The sequence below is a fragment of the Pseudophryne corroboree genome, chromosome 9 (genome assembly GCF_028390025.1).
Source record: "Pseudophryne corroboree isolate aPseCor3 chromosome 9, aPseCor3.hap2, whole genome shotgun sequence".
NCBI classification, from domain to species: Eukaryota; Metazoa; Chordata; class Amphibia; order Anura; family Myobatrachidae; genus Pseudophryne; species Pseudophryne corroboree.
Genome location: NC_086452.1, coordinates 420,583,109 through 420,606,674, shown reverse-complemented (window position 1 = coordinate 420,606,674; position 23,566 = coordinate 420,583,109). Strand labels below are relative to the sequence as shown.

General features: G+C 46.5%; 1 protein-coding gene across 1 annotated transcript in view; it reads left to right on the top strand.

Annotated features, from left to right (window-relative positions):
• SUCLG2 (succinate-CoA ligase GDP-forming subunit beta) overlaps positions 1 to 23,566 on the top strand; it is a 475,764-nt gene that overhangs the window by 162,228 nt on the left and 289,970 nt on the right. Inside the window, exon 3 of the mRNA XM_063940931.1 lies at positions 12,329 to 12,428. Within this exon, the coding sequence (XP_063797001.1) occupies positions 12,329 to 12,428 (100 nt within the window). The remainder of the gene's footprint in view (positions 1 to 12,328; positions 12,429 to 23,566) is intronic.

Below are 23,566 nucleotides of genomic sequence, written 5' to 3'. Positions count from 1 at the left end.
CAGGTTTGTGGTACAAAACTGTCACTATCAGTTTCAGACGCTGCCGTTTGGATTATCCACGGCACCCCGGGTCTTTACCAAGGTAATGGCCGAAATGATGATTCTTCTTCGAAGAAAAGGCGTTTTAATTATCCCTTACTTGGACGATCTCCTGATAAGAGCAAGATCCAGAGAACAGTTAGTAGTCGGAGTAGCCCTATCTCAAGTAGTGCTACGGCAGCACGGCTGGATTCTAAATATCCCAAAATCGCAGCTGATTCCGACAACACGTCTTCTGTTCCTAGGGATGATTCTGGACACAATCCAGAAAAAGGTTTTCCTTCCGGAGGAGAAAGCCAGGGAGCTATCCGAACTGGTCAGAAACCTCCTGAAACCAGGGCAAGTCTCAGTGCTTCAATGCACAAGAGTCCTGGGAAAGATGGTAGCTTCCTACGAAGCGATTCCATTCGGCAGATTCCACGCAAGAACGTTCCAGTGGGATCTGCTGGAAAAATGGTCCGGATCGCATCTTCAGATGCATCAGCGGATAACCCTGTCCCCAAGGACAAGGGTGTCTCTTCTGTGGTGGTTGCAGAGTGCTCATCTTCTAGAGGGCCGCAGATTCGGCATTCAGGACTGGGTCCTGGTGACCACGGATGCCAGCCTGAGAGGCTGGGGAGCAGTCACACAAGGAAGAAATTTCCAGGGCTTGTGGTCAAGCCTGGAGACAACACTTCACATAAATATACTGGAGCTAAGAGCCATTTACAATGCTCTAAGCCTAGCAAGGCCTCTGCTTCAGGGTCAGCCGGTGTTGATCCAGTCGGACAACATCACGGCAGTCGCCCACGTAAACAGACAGGGCGGCACAAGAAGCAGGAGGGCAATGGCAGAAGTTGCAAGGATTCTTCGCTGGGCGGAAAATCATGTGATAGCACTGTCAGCAGTATTCATTCCGGGAGTGGACAACTGGGAAGCAGACTGCCTCAGCAGACACGACCTCCACCCGGGAGAGTGGGGACTTCACCCAGAAGTCTTCCACATGATTGTGAACCGTTGGGAAAAACCAAAGGTGGACATGATGGCGTCCCGCCTCAACAAAAAACTAGACAGGTATTGCGCCAGGTCACGGGACCCTCAGGCAATAGCTGTGGACGCTCTGGTAACACCGTGGGTGTACCAGTCAGTGTATGTGTTCCCTCCTCTGCCTCTCATACCCAAGGTACTGAGAATCATAAGAAGGAGAGGAGTAAGGACTATACTCGTGGCTCCGGATTGGCCAAGAAGGACTTGGTACCCGGAACTTCAAGAGATGCTCACAGAGGACCCGTGGCCTCTACCTCTAAGAAGGGACCTGCTCCAGCAGGGACCCTGTCTGTTCCAAGACTTACCGCGGCTGCGTTTGACGGCATGGCGGTTGAACGCCGGATCCTGAAGGAAAAAGGCATTCCGGATGAAGTCATCCCTACCCTGATCAAAGCCAGGAAGGATGTAACCGTGCAGCATTATCACCGTATTTGGCGTAAATATGTTGCGTGGTGCGAGGCCAGGAAGGCCCCTACAGAGGAATTTCAACTGGGTCGTTTCCTGCATTTCCTGCAAACAGGACTGTCTATGGGCCTAAAATTAGGGTCCATTAAGGTTCAAATTTCGGCCCTGTCGATTTTCTTCCAGAAAGAACTGGCTTCAGTTCCTGAGGTTCAGACGTTTGTCAAAGGGGTACTGCATATACAGCCTCCTTTTGTGCATCCAGTGGCACCTTGGGATCTCAATGTAGTTTTGGGGTTCCTAAAATCACATTGGTTTGAACCACTCACCACTGTGGACTTAAAATATCTCACATGGAAAGTGGTAATGCTGTTGGCCCTGGCTTCAGCCAGGCGTGTCTCAAAATTGGCGGCTTTGTCATATAAAAGCCCTTACCTAATTTTTCATACGGACAGGGCAGAATTGAGGACTCGTCCTCAATTTCTCCCTAAGGTGGTTTCAGCGTTTCACTTGAACCAGCCTATTGTGGTACCTCCGGCTACTAGGGACTTGGAGGACTCCAAGTTGCTGGGCGTAGTCAGGGCCCTGAAAATATATGTTTCCAGGACAGCTGGAGTCAGAAAATCTGACTCGCTGTTTATCCTGTATGCACCCAACAAGCTGGGTGCTCCTGCTTCTAAGCAGACTATTGCTCGTTGGATTTGTAGTACAATTCAGCTTGCTTATTCTGTGGCAGGCCTGCCACAGCCAAAATCTGTAAAAGCCCATTCCACACGGAAAGTGGGCTCATCTTGGGCGGCTGCCCGAGGGGTCTCGGCTTTACAACTTTGCCGAGCAGCTACTTGGTCAGGGGCAAACACGTTTGCTAAATTCTACAAATTTGATACCCTGGCTGAGGAGGACCTGGAGTTCTCTCATTCGGTGCTGCAGAGTCATCCACACTCTCCCGCCCGTTTGGGAGCTTTGGTATAATCCCCATGGTCCTTACGGAGTTCCCAGCATCCACTAGGACGTCAGAGAAAATAAGAATTTACTTACCGATAATTCTATTTCTCGTAGTCCGTAGTGGATGCTGGGCGCCCATCCCAAGTGCGGATTGTCTGCAATACTTGTACATAGTTATTGTTAACTAAATCGGGTTATTGTTGTAGTGAGCCATCTTTTCTAGAGGCTCCTCTGTTATCATACTGTTAACTGGGTTCAGATCACAAGTTATACGGTGTGGCTGGTATGAGTCTTACCCGGGATTCAAAATCCTTCCTTATTGTGTACGCTCATCCGGGCACAGTATCCTAACTGAGGCTTGGAGGAGGGTCATAGGGGGAGGAGCCAGTGCACACCAGGTAGTACTAAAGCTTTCTATTTGTGCCCAGTCTCCTGCGGAGCCGCTATTCCCCATGGTCCTTACGGAGTTCCCAGCATCCACTACGGACTACGAGAAATAGAATTATCGGTAAGTAAATTCTTATTTTTATGTTAACCCTAATTGTAGCCTAACCCTAACGCTAATTGATGCCTAACCCTAAACTCGTGTCAAAATTGTGAACATGTTGACATTATGGTGTCAACATTTTGAATGCAGACATTCTAAGGGGGATATTCAATTGTTTGAAAAGTCGGTTGGATGTTTGTTTTTTCCTGTTTATTAGATCGGAAAAACAGACACCCAGCTGACTTTTCAAACAATTGAATACCCCCCATAATGTCAACATCCTGACTACATTTCCTACCCCAATGTTTATTGTAGAGGAATATCACAGATGAATAAGAATAACAGGATGGTGTAAGAGATGTAGGGATAGAGACAGAAACAATGATACTCTACTGAGTGTTAAGCTGTAATAAAACTCTGATAATAATGTACATATTATACATTGATTTTATAATATTTCAAGTAGATGCACAAGGAAAAAAATGTGTTACACTGAATAATTAGTATAAAATCTCCTATGCTCACTGCTCTCTGCACCTTCTGGTTGAGCTGCACATTTGAAGTATCCTGTTTCCCACAGTCCATTCTTACTACATTGTGGAGAAAGTGGTGAGTACAGTCAGAAGAGACCTGTAAGGTTGTGACAAATGAAGATATCCTTGTCTAGAACCTTCAGCACTCATTAATCAAGTGTTGTGAGGCTTCTGGGACTTGGGGGGGACCTGTGCCTTCTTAATTCAAGGCATTGCGACTAGGGAATCCCGTTCAAAATAGACTAAATCCCTGGAGTTTCCCCAGAAACAAATGCTCTCATTCTAGAACTGTAACATTCTGCCTGGCATACAGTATTTACTCTGCAATAGGCACCGACGAATAAATAGATTACAAAATAGAGGATTTTTTTTTCTCTGTTTAATATATATTTAAGTCCATTATTAAAAGAAATAAAGTGTAAACTCTCCAGTGATCTGAAAGCACAAATGTGCTAAAAGAGGTTGTTTGCAAAGGCACCGTCATTGGTTAAATCCTTAGATTGATGACGTTGCCGAAGGAGCAAGGGGTCTACAGAAGACTGCATGTGACATCGATCTGTTTTACAATGGCAAAAAGTGCAGCCTTTAATACTAGTATTGGGGATATGTAGAGGTTTATACTTGTGAAAGACCGGTGATCAAAATGCTCGGTTATGGGATTTTCTGTATAGAGAATGTTTTGGACTTGGCATTCTCTGGATATGAAGTAATTCTGTTACTTGGGGCACCCTGTCTAAAATCTAGTCTAGCCTGGGGCATGCTTCCTGTTAAAATTATTTAGCAGGGATCCTCACCGTAACTCTAGGAAGTGAGAGATGTACTAAGCAGTGATAAAAGTGGAGAAGTGAGCCAGTGAAGAAGTTGCCCATGGCAACCAATCAGCATTGACGTAACATTTATAATTTGCGTACTATAAAACTATACAAAGTAGCTGATTGGTTGCCATGGGCAACTTCTCCACAGGCTCACTTCCACACTTTTATCACTGCTTAGTACATGTCCCCCTATAGTGATCAAAGATGTGTAGCTACAGAAATATCTTAGGTTGGCCTATGTACTAAGGTACCTATTGAGGAAAGAACGGTTCTATCCTCCACTTTTGCCACCTCTTGGTAGCTTTTTACATCTATCATTGGGAAATATATCTTGACAAAGAGTTGAGTTGGAGCTAGTGGACACATGCCTTGACCAGAGCTACACGTTGTGTAATAACTATAATTATTGCCCACTCTACACCAAAAACAGCTCTATGCATTTGTGTACGTTAACATATAGACCTCAAACTTTTTCTACTTTCTGGTTTTTAGACCTATGCGGGTACATGGTTTCCGAAGGAGGTTTTTTTCCAGGTTTTATTCCATCTTCAAATGCAATTGGCCATTGTCTCTTTACTAAACAAGGAAGCCGTAGAGCTTATCACAGAAAGTAAGAAGAACTGCCTGTTAGGAAACCATTGAAGTTGAGCTGAAGATTGCATAAGTCATCATATGTAGTTTTCTTTGTTTTTGTTTTTTTTGCAGTAAAATGAATATACAGCAGTTTTCTTAAGTTTAACCTTTGTAAATATACGAACTTGAATTTTAAGTTTAGTGGAACTAGCCGGACAGTAAGTTAGGAGGAACCTCTCAGGCCCGGAGATAGTGGGCACACACCCTGGACTATCATATGCATTATTCTCACGGACAATTGTTTGGTGATACTGTATCTGCAAAGATTGTGTTAGGCTTTTTTTTGTCATGAGATACTGTCTGATTAGTGCTGCAATCTGTCCATATAATATATAGTCAGCTGTGGTTCTCTTTCATGATTCTGTCTTCCATTGAACTGAAAATCTTTGACGAGAATAAATTATCCTGTCCACGTCTTTAGGCTTTTAATGGCTCAATGAACCAGTGTCTAATTTCTCTGTATGAAAAATTTGCTTTCACTGCACGGGCTGAAGGATGTGTGATTGGAACATAATTTTATCCTGTGTTTTAAAGCCGTTGGATAGCTAACATTGTCTGTAGTAACTCAATTTGTACTGTGGCTGGTATATTTCCATAAAAAATCCATTATGCCCTTTGCAATTTTTTGTAGACGGTACCTAAGAGAGTAGAGCCATATCACTGCAACTAAAATTACATTTTCTACTAAAGAACATTTTCTTGTAATCCCGTTAGGGAATTTGAACTGTGGAGAAATAAATATAAAAAAAAATGAAAATTATTTGTTCTTTCTTTAAAATCAGATATTTAAGTAAATAAGAATTGGTGATGGAGGACGAGGAAAATGGACCAATGTAAAAGGATCACTCGTCTTGGAACTGGGAATGTAACTCTTAAATCAAATTACTTCTTGTTCCCACTTGCCTGAGGCAAGGAGTACCTGCTTGGGTTAGCATAGAATCGGTGTATCGATCTGTACGGCAGTTCTCTTACATTAATTTAATAAGGTTTTGGACTTATTGGTGGCGTTTGTTTTCTACATGTTTTTAAATGTTACCTGAAGTTTTTTTCCTCATTGAGGTTCGTTACATTTATGTATTGAATGTTGTTCTAGAAATTGTTAGGTGTGTGCCCTGCAATAACAAGGTGGCAACAGCAAAATTAAAGCGTAAGGCAGATTTATAGCACATTTCTCAAAAATGATAGAAACTGGTGGGAATTTTAGGGAGGTGTGCTGGATGATTGGCTGAATGGTAACTAAAACGCCAGGTCAACCAGCCTACCTGTACTCAATAGGGTAAATCCGGGATGCATATGATATCCCGGCAGATGGGATGCCGTCTGTCACTATACCGACAGCGGCAACCCCACTGCCGGAATCTCGGCAGCGAGGCCACGAGTCCACTCGTGGGTTCACTGTGTTCGCCATGCATCGGGCTTTGCGGTGAGCGAAGCGAGCCACAGGTTCTCTTCCCACTCAGTTAGTGGCAAGGGACTACCAAACGTTTGTTGGGAATCTGTGTCTGCATTTCACCGGCTTTCTGGATTTCGGCGCCGGTCTCCTGATTGCCGGTATATTGACTGCATCCCTGTAAGTCCAACCAGTATCTGGATGATAGGTCGACAGTCAGTAGGTCGATATGGTCAATAGGAAAACAGTGCTTAAGGTCGGTTCAAATGGATGACATGACAGTGGTCGACACAAGTTTTTCCCCCAGCTTTTTCATACTTTACCATCCACGTGGACTATGATTGGTACTAGTAACATGCTAAAAGCATGGTGAGCGAACACGGTACTCTTCTTGGGGTAACATCTAGTTGAACATACATCATGATACCCAAAAATACTAATAAGAACCTGTGTCGACCTCTTGCTGTGTTGACAATTTTTATGTCGACCTTTTTTACTGTCTATCATTTTCATGTTGACCTTTTGACCATGTTGACCATATGGTGTCAACATATTGACTAAACCTTTTCACTATCTATCATCCACCTCCCACGCCTTTTTAGGTGTCTACCTTTTCACTGTCAACCTATTGACCCAGTCAACCTTTTGACCATGTGCATGTCCACCATATGAGGGTTGACCTAGTGACTGTCGACCTAATTATCCACATCCATCCAACTGCAACAGTATTGATAGTGAAACATATTGCTCCTCATATTTCTCTTACGTCCTAGAGGATGCTGGGGACTCCGTAAGGACCATATGGATAGACCGGCTCCGCAGGAGACATGGGCACTAAGAAAGACTTTAGATCTGGGTGTGCACTGGCTCCTCCCTCTATGCCCCTCCTCCAGACCTCAGTTTATTACTGTGCCCAGAGGAGACTGGGTGCATTACAGGGAGCTCTCCTGAGTTTTCCTGAACAGAAAGTATAATTTTGTTAGGTTTTTTATTTTCAGGGAGCACTGCTGGCAACAGACTCCCTGCAGCGAGGGACTGAGGGGAGAGAAACAGACCTACTTTAACGTCAGGCTCTGTTTCTTAGGCTACTGGACACCATTAGCTCCAGAGGGAGTCGGAACACAGGTCTCCTCCGTAGTTCGTCCCGAAGCCGCACCGCCGTCCTCCTCACAGAGTCGGAAGATAGAAGCCGGGTGGGTATGAGAAGAAAGAAGACTTCAAAGGCGGCAGAAGACTTCAAATCTTCACTGAGGTAACGCACAGCGGTAGTGCTGTGCGCCATTGCTGCCACACACCTCACACACGGCAGTCACTGTAAGGGTGCAGGGGGTGGGGGGCGCCCTGGGCAGCAATATATCCTCATTTTCTGGCAAAAAGAAGTATATACAGCTAGGCACTATATATATATATATATATATATATATATATATATATATAAAGAGCCCACGCCAGTTTTTTCATTATTTGAGCGGGACCGAAGTCCGCCGCTGAGGGGGCGGGGCTTCTCCCTCGGCACTCACCAGCGCCATTTTCTCCACAGCTCAGCGCTGAGAGAAAGCTCCCCGGACTCTCCCCTGCTTACCACAGTGAAAGAGGGTTTTAAAGAAGGGGGGGGGGGGCACATAATTGGGCGCAAATAGATGATTACAGCGCTATCTGGGTAAACATACTGTGTTTTTTCCTGGGTCATTAGCGCTGGGTGTGTGCTGGCATACTCTCTCTCTGTCTCTCCAAAGGGCCTTGTGGGGGAACTGTCTTCAGATAAGAGAATTCCCTGAATTTGTGGTGTGTCGGTACGAAATCCACCGCATGACGCTGGGGCTCCACTGAGGGAGTCCGCCCCAGTGGGGGCACGTCTTCGACTTTTCAGCCACATCTGGGTTCACTCACAGGTGGATCCCTGGGCAATAGAAATTGTTTCTCAGGGTTACAAGCTGGAATTCGAAGAGGTGCCCCCTCGCCGGTTTTTCAAATCGGCCCTACCAGCTTCTCCCCCAGAAAGGGAGATAGTTTAAATGCAATTAAAAAATTGTGCCTTCAACAGGTGGTGGTCAAAGTTCACCTGCTGCAACAAGGGAGGGGGTATTACTCAACCCTATTTGTAGTCCCGAAACCGGACGGTTTGGTCAGACCCATTTTAAATTTAAAATCCTTGAACCTATACTTGAAAAGGTTCAAGTTCAAGATGGAATCGCTCAGAGCGGTCATCGCCAGCCTAGAAGAGGGGGATTTTATGGTATCCCTGGACATAAAGGATGCATACCTTCATGTTCCCCTATATCCACCTCATCAGGCGTTCCTGAGATTTGCGGCACAGGATTGTCATTACCAATTTCAGACATTGCCGTTTGGGCTTTCCACGGCCCCGAGGATTTTCACCAAGGTAATGGCGGAAATGATGGTGCTCCTGCGCAAGCAGGGTGTCACAATTATCCCATACTTGGACGATCTCCTGATAAAAGCGAGACCACGAGAGCAGTTGTTGAACAGCGTGTCACTTTCACTGAAGGTGTTACAGCAACACGGCTGGATTCTCAATATCCCGAAGTCATAGTTAGTTCCTACGACTCGTTTGACCTTCTTAGGCATGATTCTGGATACGGACCAGAAAAGGGTTTATCTTCCGATAGAAAAGGCCCAGGAACTCATGACTCTGGTCAGGAACCTATTGAAGCCGAAACAGGTGTCAGTGCATGACTGCACTCGAGTCCTGGGACAGATGGTGGCATCTTACGAGGCCATTCCTTTCGGCAGGTTCCATTGCGAGGACTTTCCAATGGGTCCTACTGGACAAGTGGTCCGGGTCACATCTACAGATTCATCGGTTGATCACCCTGTCCCCCAGGGCCAGGGTATCTCTCCTGTGGTGGCTGCAGAGTGCTCACCTTCTGGAGGGTCGCAGATTCGGCATTCAGGACTGGGTTCTGGTGACCACGGATGCGAGCCTCCGAGGTTGGGGAGCAGTCACACAAGGAAGAAGTTCCAAGGTCTGTGGTCAAGTCAAGAAACTTGTCTTCACATCAACGTCCTGGAACTGAGGGCCATATACAACGCCCTTCGTCAAGCGGAGACTTTGCTTCGCGACCTACCGGTTCTGATTCAGTCAGACAACATCACCGTAGTAGCTCATGTAAACCGCCAAGGCGGCACAAGGAGCAGAATGGCAATGGCGGAAGCCACCAGGATTCTTCGCTGGGCGGAAAATCATGTGGGCGCACTGTTAGCAGTGTTCATTCCGGGAGTGGACAACTGGGAAGCAGACTTCCTTATAGGAGGTCAAAAGAGAACGAAAAGATTCCTTGTATTGGGCACACTCGGACTGTAATATTATCTTAAAGCAGACTTCCTTAGCAGACACGATCCACATCCAGGAGAGTGGGGACTTCATCAGGAAGTCTTCGCACAAATTGCAAGTCAGTGGGGCCTGCCCCAGATAGACATGATGGCGTCCCGCCTAAACAAAAAACTACAGAGGTATTGCGCCAGGTCAAGAGACCCTCAGGCGGTGGCAGTGGACGCCCTAATAACACCGTGGATGTTCCAGTCGGTCTATGTGTTTCCTCCTATTCCTCTCATCCCCAAGGTGTTGAGAATAATAAGGAAAAGAGGAGTGAAGACTATTCTCATTGTTCCAGAATGGCCACGAAGGGCCTGGTATCCGGATCTGCAGGAAATGCTCACAGAAGATCTGTGGCCTCTTCTACTAAGACAGGACCTGTTACAACAGGGGCCCTGTCTGTTCCAAGGCTTACCGCGGCTGCGTTTGATGGCATGGCGGTTGAACGCCGTCCTAGTGGAAAAGGGAATTCCGGATGAGGTCATTCCTTCTCTGATAAAGGCTAGGAAGGACGTGACAGCTAAACATTATCACCGTATATGGCGGAAGTATGTTTCTTGGTGTGAGACCAGGAATGCTCCTACGGAAGAATTCCATCTGGGCCGTTTCCTTCACTTCCTACAAACTGGAGTGAATTTGGGCCTAAAATTAGGCTCCATTAAGGTCCAGATTTCGGCCCTATCCATTTTCTTTCAGAGGGAATTGGCTTCTCTCCCAGAAGTACAGACTTTTGTGAAGGGAGTGCTGCATATTCAGCCTCCTTTTGTACCTCCGGTGGCGCCTTGGGACCTCAACGTGGTGTTGAATTTCCTTAAGTCGCACTGGTTTGAACCACTTAAAACTGTGGAATTAAAATATATCACTTGGAAAGTGGTCATGTTGTTAGCCTTGGCTTCGGCTAGGCGAGTGTCGGAATTGGCGGCTTTGTCTCATAAAAGCCCCTATCTGGTTTTCCATATGGATAGAGCGGAATTGCGGACTCGTCCTCAATTCTTGGCTAAGGTGGTTTCATCCTTTCATATGAACCAGCCTATTGTGGTGCCTGTGGCTACACGTGACTTGGAGGATTCCGAGTCCCTTGATGTGGTCAGGGCTTTGAAAATTTTCGTAGCCAGAACGGCTAGAGTTAGATAAACAGAAGCACTGTTTGTCTTGTATGCAGCCAACAAGGTTGGCGCCCCTGCTTCCAAGCAGACTATTGCTCGCTGGATCTGTAACACGATTCAGCAGGCTCATTCAACGGCTGGACTGCCGTTACCAAAATCAGTTAAGGCCCATTCCACCAGGAAGGTGGGCTCTTCTTGGGCGGCTGCCCGAGGGGTCTCGGTATTACTATTGTGCCGAGCTGCTACTTGGTCGGGTTCAAACACATTTGCAAAGTTCTACACGTTTGATACCCTGGCTGAGGAGGACCTCATATTTGCTCAGTCGGTGCTGCAAAGTCATCCGCACTCTCCCGCCCGTTTGGGAGCTTTGGTATAATCCCCATGGTCCTTACGGAGTCCCCAGCATCCTCTAGGACGTAAGAGAAAATAAGATTTTAAACCTACTGGTAAATCTTTTTCTCCTAGTCCGTAGAGGATGCTGGGCGCCCGTCCCAAGTGCGGACTACTTTTGCAAGACTTGTATATAGTTTTGCTTACATAAGGGTTATGTACAGTTTTTCATCAGTCTCGGACTGATACTGTGTTGTTTCATACTGTTAACTGGTTTGTATATTCCAAGTTATACGGTGTGAATGGTGTGGGCTGGTATGAATCTTGCCCTTGGATTAACAAAAATCCTTTCCTCGTACTGTCCGTCTCCTCTGGGCACAGTTTCTCTAACTGAGGTCTGGAGGAGGGGCATAGAGGGAGGAGCCAGTGCACACCCATACCTAAAGTTCTTTCTTAGTGCCCATGTCTCCTGCGGAGCCCGTCTATCCCCATGGTCCTTACGGAGTCCCCAGCATCCTCTACGGACTAGGAGAAAAAGATTTACCGGTAGGTTTAAAATCTTATTTTTACCTTAATGTATTTCTAGTATTCAGTAGAAAATCTTCTCCCTGTCTAGACATCAATCTAGGGCAGGGGTGGGCAATAAGCGGACCTCCAGCTGCCTTTGAACTACACATCCCAGCATGCCTTGATAGCAAAACTGTATCGGGGCATGCTGGGATTTGTATTTCCACAGCGGCCGTAGATTGTACACTACCAATCTAGGGATGCTTCAACTCATAGTAATCATCATTACCATTTATTGAACAGAAGAAGACAGGGTGAGATGTTTCATACCGTCTAAAAAGCTTCTAGCTAGCATTGGGTTGAATGTACTTGGTAAATGCTTGCTGGAATCTAGTTGCTATGGTTAACTTTTCCACTGGTCCACTTCTCCACTCTTTAGGAGGTTTCATACATTTCCCCCCAGAAGTATCAATGTGACCATATTTTCTTCTGTCTTCTTCTGTTCAACCAGTTTACCTGTAAGCATGGAGAATAACCCTGTGGGATCTCAGTCCAGGTCTGTTCCACAGATAGCAATAAGTGTCCCAACAATTTGGAGAAAAGATAATGGGGAAGTCTTCCCTGGGGAAACGAAGTGAGATAGCTGATTCTGGTTTAGTAGAATAGGTGTGAAGTATTTATACATCTTCACTGTTCTAATCATGTTGCATATATCTCTGTCATGTGACTAGTTGTACGTATACAGTAGGTAACCTCAGACGTGTTTTTTTTCCTGCAGAGGCAAGAGAAATTGTTTTAAAAGCCCAGATCTTGGCTGGAGGAAGAGGAAAAGGAGTGTTTGACAGCGGACTGAAAGGTGGAGTCCATCTAACTACTGAGTAAGTTTTATTATTAAATACAGTGTCGTCCTACTAATCCACAACAACATACATGTAACCCCTATTGAGCTCTTCGTTTCTATGGTCAAGTGGAACTGCTTATTCCTACTAACCACCGCCCCCCCCCCCCCCCCCCCCCCCAATTTTCTTCTAGATTCCCTTCCCAAAATATGGTTACCTCTGCTGAAACTGTAATATCACACGTTTCCTAAATCCATCAACTATAACATTTTAATGTTGGTCAGATAAATATATATATTGCTGAAGTGACCTCATTTGCCACTAATTCTTTATCCGATCCTATGAGTATTCATTGCTTGTCCCTTCCTGAATACTCCTGCTTTTGGTGGAGGGCTTTTCGTTACCTTTGTCAGGGCCACAGTTCTTGGAGATCCGGTAATTGCATGTTGTTTGATGCTACTACAGGACCCATGTTTATTTGATGTCTAAAATGTGTATATGGGCCCTCATTCCGAGTTGTTCGCTCGGTATTTTTCATCGCATCGCAGTGAAAATCCGCTTAGTACGCATGCGCAATGTTCGCACTGTGACTGCGCCAAGTAACTTTACTATGAAGATAGTATTTTTACTCACGGCTTTTTCTTCGCTCCGGCGATCGTAATGTGATTGACAGGAAATGGGTGTTACTGGGCGGAAACACGGCGTTTCAGGGGCGTGTGGCTGAAAACGCTACCGTTTCCGGAAAAAACGCAGGAGTGGCCGGGGAAACGGTGGGAGTGCCTGGGCGAACGCTGGGTGTGTTTGTGACGTCAACCAGGAACGACAAGCACTGAACTGATCGCACAGGCAGAGTAAGTCTGGAGCTACTCTGAAACTGCTAAGTAGTTAGTAATCGCAATATTGCGAATACATCGGTCGCAATTTTAAGAAGCTAAGATTCACTCCCAGTAGGCGGCGGCTTAGCGTGTGTAACTCTGCTAAATTCGCCTTGCGACCGATCAACTCGGAATGAGGGCCATGGTATTCTAATCAGCATTGTATTGTACTATATACAGTTTGATGCTGCTTTGGGATTTGTCGATATTTATGTGTTATTAAAACGATGATATACTATATATATTCTGTTTTATTCACATGTTATTATCCCCCAATGGTGAAAACCTGTGACGCCCAATAAGATCCAGGGAACAATTTGAAGCGCTGGCTAAGTTTTCCTCCCTTTTTTATGTTTGTCTGCACTTGTTGGTGAGGGGTGGAGGAGACCTCTTGGGAGTGTAAAACACTATCAGCTGCCGTTACGCACTAAGATATTTCTATAAATCTTTACAATAATGTATAACCTGTGACTGATTGCCAGTGTGATTGCTGACTTTACTATATTCTATCAGTTTCTGTGTATTTCGATCCTCAATGCTGGTGCAAAGCAAGGACGGATCAGATTGTATGTCACTTTAACAAATGGTAAAGTGAGTGCAGTCACAAATTGTGTAGTTAACACTGTACAGGTATGTGATTTATTTATCATGTCTAAGAGAGGCAAGGATGAGGAGGATACACTCCACAGCAGCACCAACACTCATTTCATGTCTGTCTTGCAAAGCTGGGTTAACTTCTCAGGATCTGGTTCAAAATGGATTATGTGCAAACTGCTTTAGCTTTCACCAAAACCTCCTGAATAATTCGAGGCAGGCACAGGTTGAAGTTGAACCCCCATGGGCTACTTTTGCACAGACATTGGTGGTCATTCCGAGTTGATCGCTAGCTGAAAATGTTCGCTGTGCAGCTATGAAGCAAAAAAATGGCACTTCTGCGCATGCGGCTTAATGCGCACGCGTGACGTCTTTTCACAACGCCCGATGTAGTTTTACACATGGTCTAGCGAAGCTTTTCAGTTGCACTGCTGGCCGCAGAGTGATTGACATGAAGTGGGCGTTTCTGGGTGTCAACTGACCGTTTTCAGGGAGTATTCGTAAAAACGCAGGCGTGGCTGGGCGAATGCAGGGCGTGTTTGTGACGTCAAATCCGGAACTAAACAGTCTGAAGTCATCGCAAGCTAGGAGTAGGTCTGGAGCTACTCTGAAATTGCACAATTTTTTTTTGTAGTCGCTCTGCGATCCTTTCGCTCGCACTTCTGCTAAGCTAAAATACACTCCCAGAGGGAGGTGGCTTAGTGTTTGCACGACTGCTAAAAACTGCTAGTGAGCAATCAACTCGGAATGACCACCATTATCCAGTATAGCTGAATGGATAATGCCAGCTCCTATATCAGGGATAGTTTACCCTATTAACCCTTACATGCAACATTCTCCCTGTGTTTTATTACATCCAGCACAGGAATCTGCAGCCTCTCAACATAAACAGGCTTATGGGCCAGTGGTAAGTAAATCACATAGACATGAAACAACAGCTACACAGTGTACACATGTTTCAGATGAGGACTCGTCGCACTCCGGGTCTGCATACAGAGACGAGAATGAAGGCCTCAGCTCAGTGGACATACCTGAGCTTATTAGTGCTATGAAAGCCATTCTATCTTTAAAGGAAGCAGCAGAGCCTTTGTTAAAATCTAAGGCACCTGTGTATAAACGTCCCAAAACAGTTAGGAACAGCTGACGGAAATTATGCAAGAGGATTGGGTTACACCCAGTAAGAAGTTTAGAATTCCAAAAAAATGCAATTCCAATTATCTTCTTCCGGCTGGGACTGTTTAAAAAGGGAGGTGGCTCCCAAAGTAGATACGCATGTCATTCGATTAGTGTGAAAATCTACATTACCTCTGCCTTCAACGTCATTAAATGATGTTACAGATAGGAAAATAGATGTTTATTTAAAAAACATTTTCTCTTTGTCTGGAGCAATCCTAAGACCAGCCATGGCTTCAGCCTAGATAGCAAAAGCAGTGGCAGCCTGTACTGATGCATTCGAGGAGGATCTTTCATTGGCATCTAGAGAGCAAAAATCTCATATTGCACATATTAAACAGGCGGCTATCTTTATGGAAGAAGCAGCCTTGGATATGGGTACAATTTCCAAGGTTTTTATTCCAACCTGTTTTTGGTTCAGAAGCCAAATGGCTTGTTCCAGCCCATACTCAATCTCAAGCTGCTAAACAAGTACATTTAGGTGCCTCGGTTTCATATAGAGACTTTACATTTCATTATTTTGGCCATGGAGCCGGAGGATTTTATGGTATCCCTGGATATCCAGGATGCTTATCTGCATGTTCCTATAGCATTGTCCCATCAGTGCGATCTCAGGTTTGCAATCCTCCAGCAACACTTTCAGTTTCAGGTTCTACCATTTGGACTGGCCATAGCTCCCAGAGTGTTCACCAAAATTATGGTGGTTATGGCGGCTTATCTCCGTCGGTAGGGGATAAGAATTTTTCCATACCTCGACAACCAATTAATCCTGGCACAATCTCAGGAATTGCTTCATTGTCATCTGCAACAGACAATGGCTTGTTTGCAGAGACACGGTTGGCTCATAAATTGGGCAAAGTCGTCCCTGGTTCCGTCACAGCGGGTGACTCACTTGGTTTCTGTGTTGGATTCGAGTCTTCAGAGAGTCATTTTACCTCGGAACAAAATATCCAAAATTCAGCTGAAGATCCAAGAGCTGCTACACAGTCAAAGGGTATCCATTCAGCAACGTGTGTGATGGGATCTATGGTGTCGACATTCGACATGGTGGAGTAAGCTCCATTCCATTTGAGGCCTCTGCAACGTCTGCTTTCCAGATGGAATGGGTTACATCAGACAATGAAAACACAGACTATGGCCCTTCCTCTTGAAGTAAGGAGGTCGTTAGTCTGGTGGCTACAGACATCCCATCTGGACAAAGGGAGACCCTTTTGGATATCAGATTGAAGGGGGGGGTGTTGTAGGTGCACTATCTCTAGCACTACTGATATCATACAGCTTAGCATATAATAAATAGTGGAGTTTGGTTATGTATTGATCAATGCATGTAGCTGCAGCCCCACGGCAAGGGACTCCACTCTGCTGCAGTACCTAACACTATAGGGGTTCAAACCTAGGGCACTGGACCCCCCCAAACCACCACAGCCAAGCGACCCCAGGGCATCACAGGGAATGATTATGTGTAGTGAGAAGGATAAAGAATAGGTGAGAAAAGTGTTATGGGGTGAATTAATATAAGTGAAAAAGGTGTGACGTATAATAAACAAACAGTGAAAGTGCCAAATTAAATGTAATGCTGCGATGCCCTGTTGTCACCCGGCCACGGCAGTCCAGAAGGCCCCGCACCCCACGAGCCACCCCATTGCTGACTTATTGTATAGAATAATTGGAATATATATACAAAAGTGCAGTCATGCTCAGTACCCTAGTTAAAATAAATGAGGGTCACGTGTGGGCGGGTGCAAGTCCAAGAATGAAGGAGTTTCACTCCTTCAGGTGTATCTATTTAAGACACTTTTAGTTTGCTAGGGAGTGGCCTTAAGACTGCACACCTATAGCTGCCAGTAATATTATGTGCTACCGACTGAGACTTGTAGTTCTACAGAGAAAAGGGGGGGTGTTGTAGGTGCACTATTTCTAGCATTCCACTCCACCATTTATTATATGCTATGCTGTATGATATCAGTAATGCTAGAGACAGTGCACCTACAACACCCCCCTCCCCCCTTTTATCTGTAGAACTACAAGTCTCAGTAGGTAGCATCTCACATTACTGGCAGCTATAAGTGTGCAATTTTAAGGCCCCTCCCTGGATATCAGATTGGGAAGTTCTTACAATGGATGTCAGTCTTCAGGACTGGGGAGCAGTGTCAGGAAGAAATTGCTTCCAGGGGCAGTGGACCAAGGAAGAAAGTTGCCTGCCAATAAATATATTGGAACTTCAGGCTATATATATATGGCACTCATTCAGGCAAAGGACGTCCTCCAGGGGAAACCAGTTCAAATTCGCTCGGACAATGCAATGGCAGTAGCGTACCTCAATCATCAGGGAGGAACTCTCAGCCAAAAAGCAATGAAGGAGGTAAGTCACACGTTAAGGTGGGCAGAGCTTCATCATACAGCCTTGTCCGCAGTATTCATTCCGGGAGTCCTAAACTGGGAAGCGGATTTTCTATGTCGACACGCCATTCATATAAACAAATGGGCTTTACACACTGAGGTCTTCCAGACTCTGGTAGACAACTGGGGGTTACCGGAGATAGATCTCATGGCGTCCCATCAAAAAACAAAGTTCCCGCATATGGGTCAAGAACAAAGGATCCCAGAGCAACCTTTGTGGATGTCCTGTCAGTGAGAAGGGACTTTCGTCTGGCCTATGTGTTTCCACCGATCACCCCGTTACCCAGGGTGATGCGAAAGGTAAAACAAGGAAAGTGCACCGTGATACTAATAGATCCGGCTTTGCCCAGAAGACATTGGTACACAGATCTGCAGAGGCTGTCGATGGATGCTCCATTCCTTCTCACTCAACGTCCAGTTCTACTGTCCCAGGGTCCTTGCTATTACAAGCAGCTGGATCAACTGTCTTTGACGGCGTGGCTCTTGAGACTTCCATCCTGAAAGCAAGAGGATTCTCACAACAGGTAATTCAAACAATGCTCAGAGCAAGTAAACCATCCTCAGCTCGCATTTATCACCAAATATGGCAAGCCTATATTCAATGGTGCGGTGACCGGAAAGTTGACCCTAGGTCTTTCAAAGTTTCCAGAGTCTTCTCATTCCTTCAGGCAGGAATTTACAAAGGTCTAAAGGTGGCTTTCTTGAGAGTGCAGGTGTCAGCATTGACTGTATGATTTCAAAAGAAAATTGGTAACCTACAGGATGTTCGCACTTTCTTCTAGGGAATGCTTCACATCCAACCTCCTTTTGTTCCTCCTGCAATGCATTGGGACTTACGTTTAGCCCTAAAGGTGCTTCAAGTTGCTCCATTTGAACCACTAAAGTAAGTGGATTTTAAATTACTGACCGCTAAAGTTCTCTTTCTACTGGCCATTGCTTCAGCTAGAAGAGATTCAGATTTGGGGGCATTGTTATTTCACCCTCCTTTCTCTGACGTCCTAGTGGATGCTGGGCACTCCGTAAGGACCATGCGGAATAGACGGCCTCCGCAGGAGACTGGGCACTCTAAAAGAAAGATTAGGTACTATCTGGTGTGCACTGGCTCCTCCCTCTATGCCCCTCCTCAAGACCTCAGTTAGAATCTGTGCCCGGCCAGAGATGGATGCACCTAGTGGGCTCTCCTGAGCTTGCTAGAAAGAAAGTATTTGTTAGGTTTTTTATTTTCAGTGAGATCTGCTGGCAACAGACTCACTGCTACGTGGGACTGAGGGGAGAGAAGCAAACCTACCTGCGTGCAGCTAGCTTGTGCTTCTTAGGCTACTGGACACCATTAGCTCCAGAGGGTTCGAACACAGGGCCTGACCTCGATCGTCCGTTCCCGGAGCCGCGCCGCCGTCCCCCTTGCAGAGCCAGAAGACAGAAGAAGGAGATAAAATCGGTGGCAGAAGACTCCGGTCTTCATTAAGGTAGCGCACAGCACTGCAGCTGTGCGCCATTGCTCCCACTGCACACCACACACTCCGGTCACTGTAGGGTGCAGGGCGCTGGGGGGGGGTGCCCTGGGCAGCAATTAGTATACCTTTTGGCAATATATACACATAATACAGTCTGGAAAACTGTATATGTGTAAAACCCCCGCCATTTTTAGTCAGAAACAGGACAGAAGCCCGCCGCTGAGGGTGCCGGGCCTTCTTCCTCAGCACACCAGCGCCATTTTCTCTTCACAGCTCCGCTGGAAGGAAGCTCCCCAGGCTCTCCCCGGCAGTATCCTGGTACACAAAGGGTTAAAAGAGAGGGGAGGGGGGGGGCACATAAATTTAGGCGCAAAATTTGTATATACAGCAGCTACTGGGTAAACACTGAGTTGTAGTGTAATCCCTGGGTTATATAGCGCTGGGGTGTGTGCTGGCATACTCTCTCTCGGTCTCTCCAAAGGGCCTTGTGGGGGAACTGTCCTCAAATAGAGCATCCCCTGTGTGTGTGGTGGGTCGGTACGCGTGTGTCGACATGTCTGAGGTAAAAGGCTCCTCTAAGGAGGTGATAGAGCGGATATGTGTGTGAGAGGGTGTCTCCGTCGACAACGCCGACACCTGTTTGGATATGTGTAAGTGCTAAGGTGAATTTATTGCACAAAAGGTTAGGGAACAGACAGGAAATCTACCCATGTCTGTCCCTGTGTCACAGAGACCTTCAGAGTCTCACAATGCTCACTATCCAAAATAATAAAGACTGATATCGACACGGAGTGTGACTCCACTGTCGACTACGATAATGCAAAGTTACAGCCAAGATGGCTGAGAGGTATTCAATATATGATTATTGTAATAAAAGATGATTTGCATATCACTGATGACTCATTTGTCCCTGACACAAGGGTACACATGTTTAAGGGGAAGAAAGCTGAGGTAAATTTCCCTCCTCTCATGAGGAAAAAGAGCGTGAATCTCCAGACAAGAGACGGCAGCTTCCCACAAGAGAATTCTCAGGCTGTATCCTTTCCCCACTAGGGCCAGGATATGTTGAGAATCTTCCCCTGGGGTGTCCTGTTTGCACAGACGGTAGCACTTGCTATTCTCAGGGATCCTGCAGATAGCGTGCACATTCTAGTATACTACCCAGACCGGCGATTGTGTCGGCATGGGTTTATAGCGCTGTGGCAGCGTGGACAGGTACCTTATCAGCAGCGATGAGACCCTAGTATAAAATATAAATATATTAAAGATGCTGTCTTAAGTGATAGATATATAGTTATAAAGCATGCCCAAAGAGACATGAGTGTACTGGGTCCTAGAGTCAAAGCTATGTCGATCTCTGCTTGACGTGTCCTGTAGAATATGCATTGGACAGATGATTCCGACTTAAGAGGCATATGGAAGGCTGAGGATTGTGTGGAGAAGGGTTCTCGGGCCTGGTCTCCATAGCTATAGCTGGTAATTCTGCTAGTTTGCCTTATATTCCTGCACAGCCTAAGAAAGCACGACATTATTAAATGCAGCCTTTCGTATAAAGAAACAAGAAAGTCTGAGGGGCGTCCTTTCTTGTCAGAGCCGGGCAGCTAGTTCCCAGGAACAGAAGTCCTCCCCGGCCCCTACAAAAATCCACCAATGTCGCTGGGGCTCCACAGGCGGAGCTAGGCCCGGTAGGGACACGCCTTCGTAAGTTCAGCCACAAGTGGGTTCACTCCCTGTCCGATCCCTGGGCAATAGATATTGTGTCTCAGGGATACAAGCTGGACTGTGAGAAGATGCCCCCTCACCGACGGCCCTGCGGGCTTCCCCCCAAGAGAGGGAGCCAGTGTTATCTGCAATTCACAAATTGTATCTTTAACAGGTGGTGGTCAAGGGTCCCCTCCTTCAACAAGAGGGTGTTATTATTAGACCATGTTGTAATCCCGAAACCAGACGGTTCGGTCAGACCCATATTGAATTAAAAATCCCTGAACATATACCTGAGAAGGTTCAAGTTCAAGATGGAATCGCTAAGAGCGGTCAGTGCAAGCCTAAAAAGGGGGAGACTTTATTGTGAATCGGGACATAAGGGATGCATACCTTCAGGTCCCCATTTATCCATTCTCATTAGGCGTACCTCAGAATTGCGGTACGGGATTGTCATTACCAATTTCAGATGTTGCCGTTTGGTCTCTCCACGGCCCCGAGAATATTCACCATGGTAATGGCGGATATGATTGTGCTCCTGCGGAAGCAAGGTGTCACTATTATCACGTACTTGGACGATCTCTTCATAAAAGCGAGATCAAGAGAGCAGTTGCTGAACAGCGTATCACTTTCTCTGGAAGTGTAACGGCAACACAGCTGGATTCTATGTATTCCAAAGTCGCAGTTGGTTCCTACAGCTCATCTGCCTCTCCTAGGCACGATCCTAGACACAGACCAGAAAAGGGTTATCTCCCGATAGAGAGAGCTCAGGAGCTCATGACACTGGTCAGGAATCTATTAAAACCAAAACAGGTGTCAGTGCATCACTGCACTCGAGTCCTGGGAAGGATGGTGGCATCATACGAGGCCATCCCCTTAGGCAGGTTCCATGCGAGGACCTTCCAATGGGACTTACTGGACAAGTGGTCCGGATCACCTCTTCAGATGCATCGGTTAATCACCCTATCCCCCAGGGCCAGGGTGTCTCTCCTGTGGTGGCTGCAGAGTGCTCACCTTCTCGAGGGCCGCAGATTCGGCATTCAGGATTGGATCCTGGTGACCACGGATGCAAGCCTCCGAGGGAGGGGGGCAGTTACACAGGGAAGAAATTTCCAAGGTCTGTGGTCAAGTCAACTGACTTGCCTTCACATCAATATCCTGGAACTAAGGGCCATATACAACGCCCTAAGTCAAGCGGAGATCCTGCTTCGCGACCAACCGGTTCTGATCCAGTCAGACCGCAGGGGTTCATGTAAACCGCCAAGGCGGCACAAGGAGCAAGGTGGCGAGGGTAGAAGCCACCTGAATTCTTTACTGGGCGGAGAATCAAGTAAGCGCACTGTCAGCAGTGTTCGTTCCGGGAGTGGACATCTGGGGAGCAGACTTCCTCAGCAGGCACGACCTCCACCCGTTAAAGTGGGGACTTCATCAGGAAGTCTTCACGCAGTTTGCAAATTGATGGGAACTGCCTAAGGTGGACTAGATGGCGTCCCACCTCAATAAAAAGCTAAAAAAGGTTTTACGCCGGGTCAAGGGACCCTCAGGTGATAGCTGTGGTCGCACTAGTAACACCGTGGGTGTTCCAGTCGGTCTCTGTATTCCCTCCTCTTCCTCTCATACCCAAGGGCTGAGAATTGTAATAAAAGGAGGAGTGAAAACAATATTCTTTGCTCCGAATTGGCCAAGAAGGACTCGGTACCCGGAGCTGCAGGAAATGCTCTCAGAGGACTCAGGGCTTCTGCCTCTCAGACAGGACATGTTGCAACAGGGGCCCTGTCTGTTCCAAAATTTACTGCGGCTGCATTTGACGGCATGGCGGTTGAACGCCGGATCCTAGCGGAAAAGGGCATTCCGGATGCAGTTATTCCTACGCTGATAAAGGCTAGGAAAGACGTGACAGCAAGACTTTTTCACTGTATATGGCGAAAATAGGTTGCTTGGTGTGAGGCCGGGAAGGCCCTACAGAGGAATTCCAGCGGGGTCGATTCCTGCACTTCCTACAGTCAGGAGTGACCTATGGGCCTAAAATTAGGATCCATAAAGGTCAAGATTTCGGCCCTATACATTTTCTCTAAAAATGAACTGGCTTAACTGCCTGAAGTTCAGACGTTGTTCCGGGGGTGCTGCATATTCAGCCTCCTTTTGTGCCACCGGTGGCACCTTGGGATCTTAACGTTGTGTTGGATTTCCTGAAATCCCACTGGTTTGAGCCACTTAAGACCATGGAGCTAAAATATCTCATGTGGAAAGTGGTCATGCTATTGGCCTTAGCTTCGGCTAGGCGTGTGTCAGTATTGGCGGTTTTGTCATGTAAAAACCCTTATCTGATCTTCCATATGGACAGGGCAGAATTGAGGACTCGACCCCAATTTCTTCCTAGGGTGGTATCATCGTTTCATTTGAACCAGCCTATTGTGGTGCCTGCGGCTACTAGGGACTTGGAGGATTCCAAGTTGCTGGACGTAGTCCGGGCTTTGAAAATTTATGTTTCCAGAAAGGCGGGAGTCAGAAAGTCTGACTCGCTGTTTATTCTGTATGCAGCCAACAAGGTTGGCGCTCCTGCTTCGAAGCAGACTATTGTTCGCTGGATCTATAGCACGATTCAGCTGGTTCACTCTGCGGCTGGATTGCCGCATCCAAAATGGTGAAAGCCCATTCCACAAGGAAGGTGGGCTCTTCTTGGGCGGCTGCCCGAGGGGTCTCGGCTTTACAGCTTTGCCGAGCTGCTACTTGGTCGGGGTCAAACAAGTTTGCTAAGTTCTACAAGTTTGATACCCTGGCTGAGGAGGACCTTGAGTTTGCTCATGCGGTGCTGCAGAGTCATCCGCACTCATCCGCCCGTTTGGGAGCTTTGGTATAATCCCCATGGTCCTTACGGAGTTCCCAACATCCACTAGGACGTCAGAGAAAATAAGAATTTACTCACCGGTAATTCTATTTCTCGTAGTCCGTAGTGGATGCTGGGCGCCCGTCCCAAGTG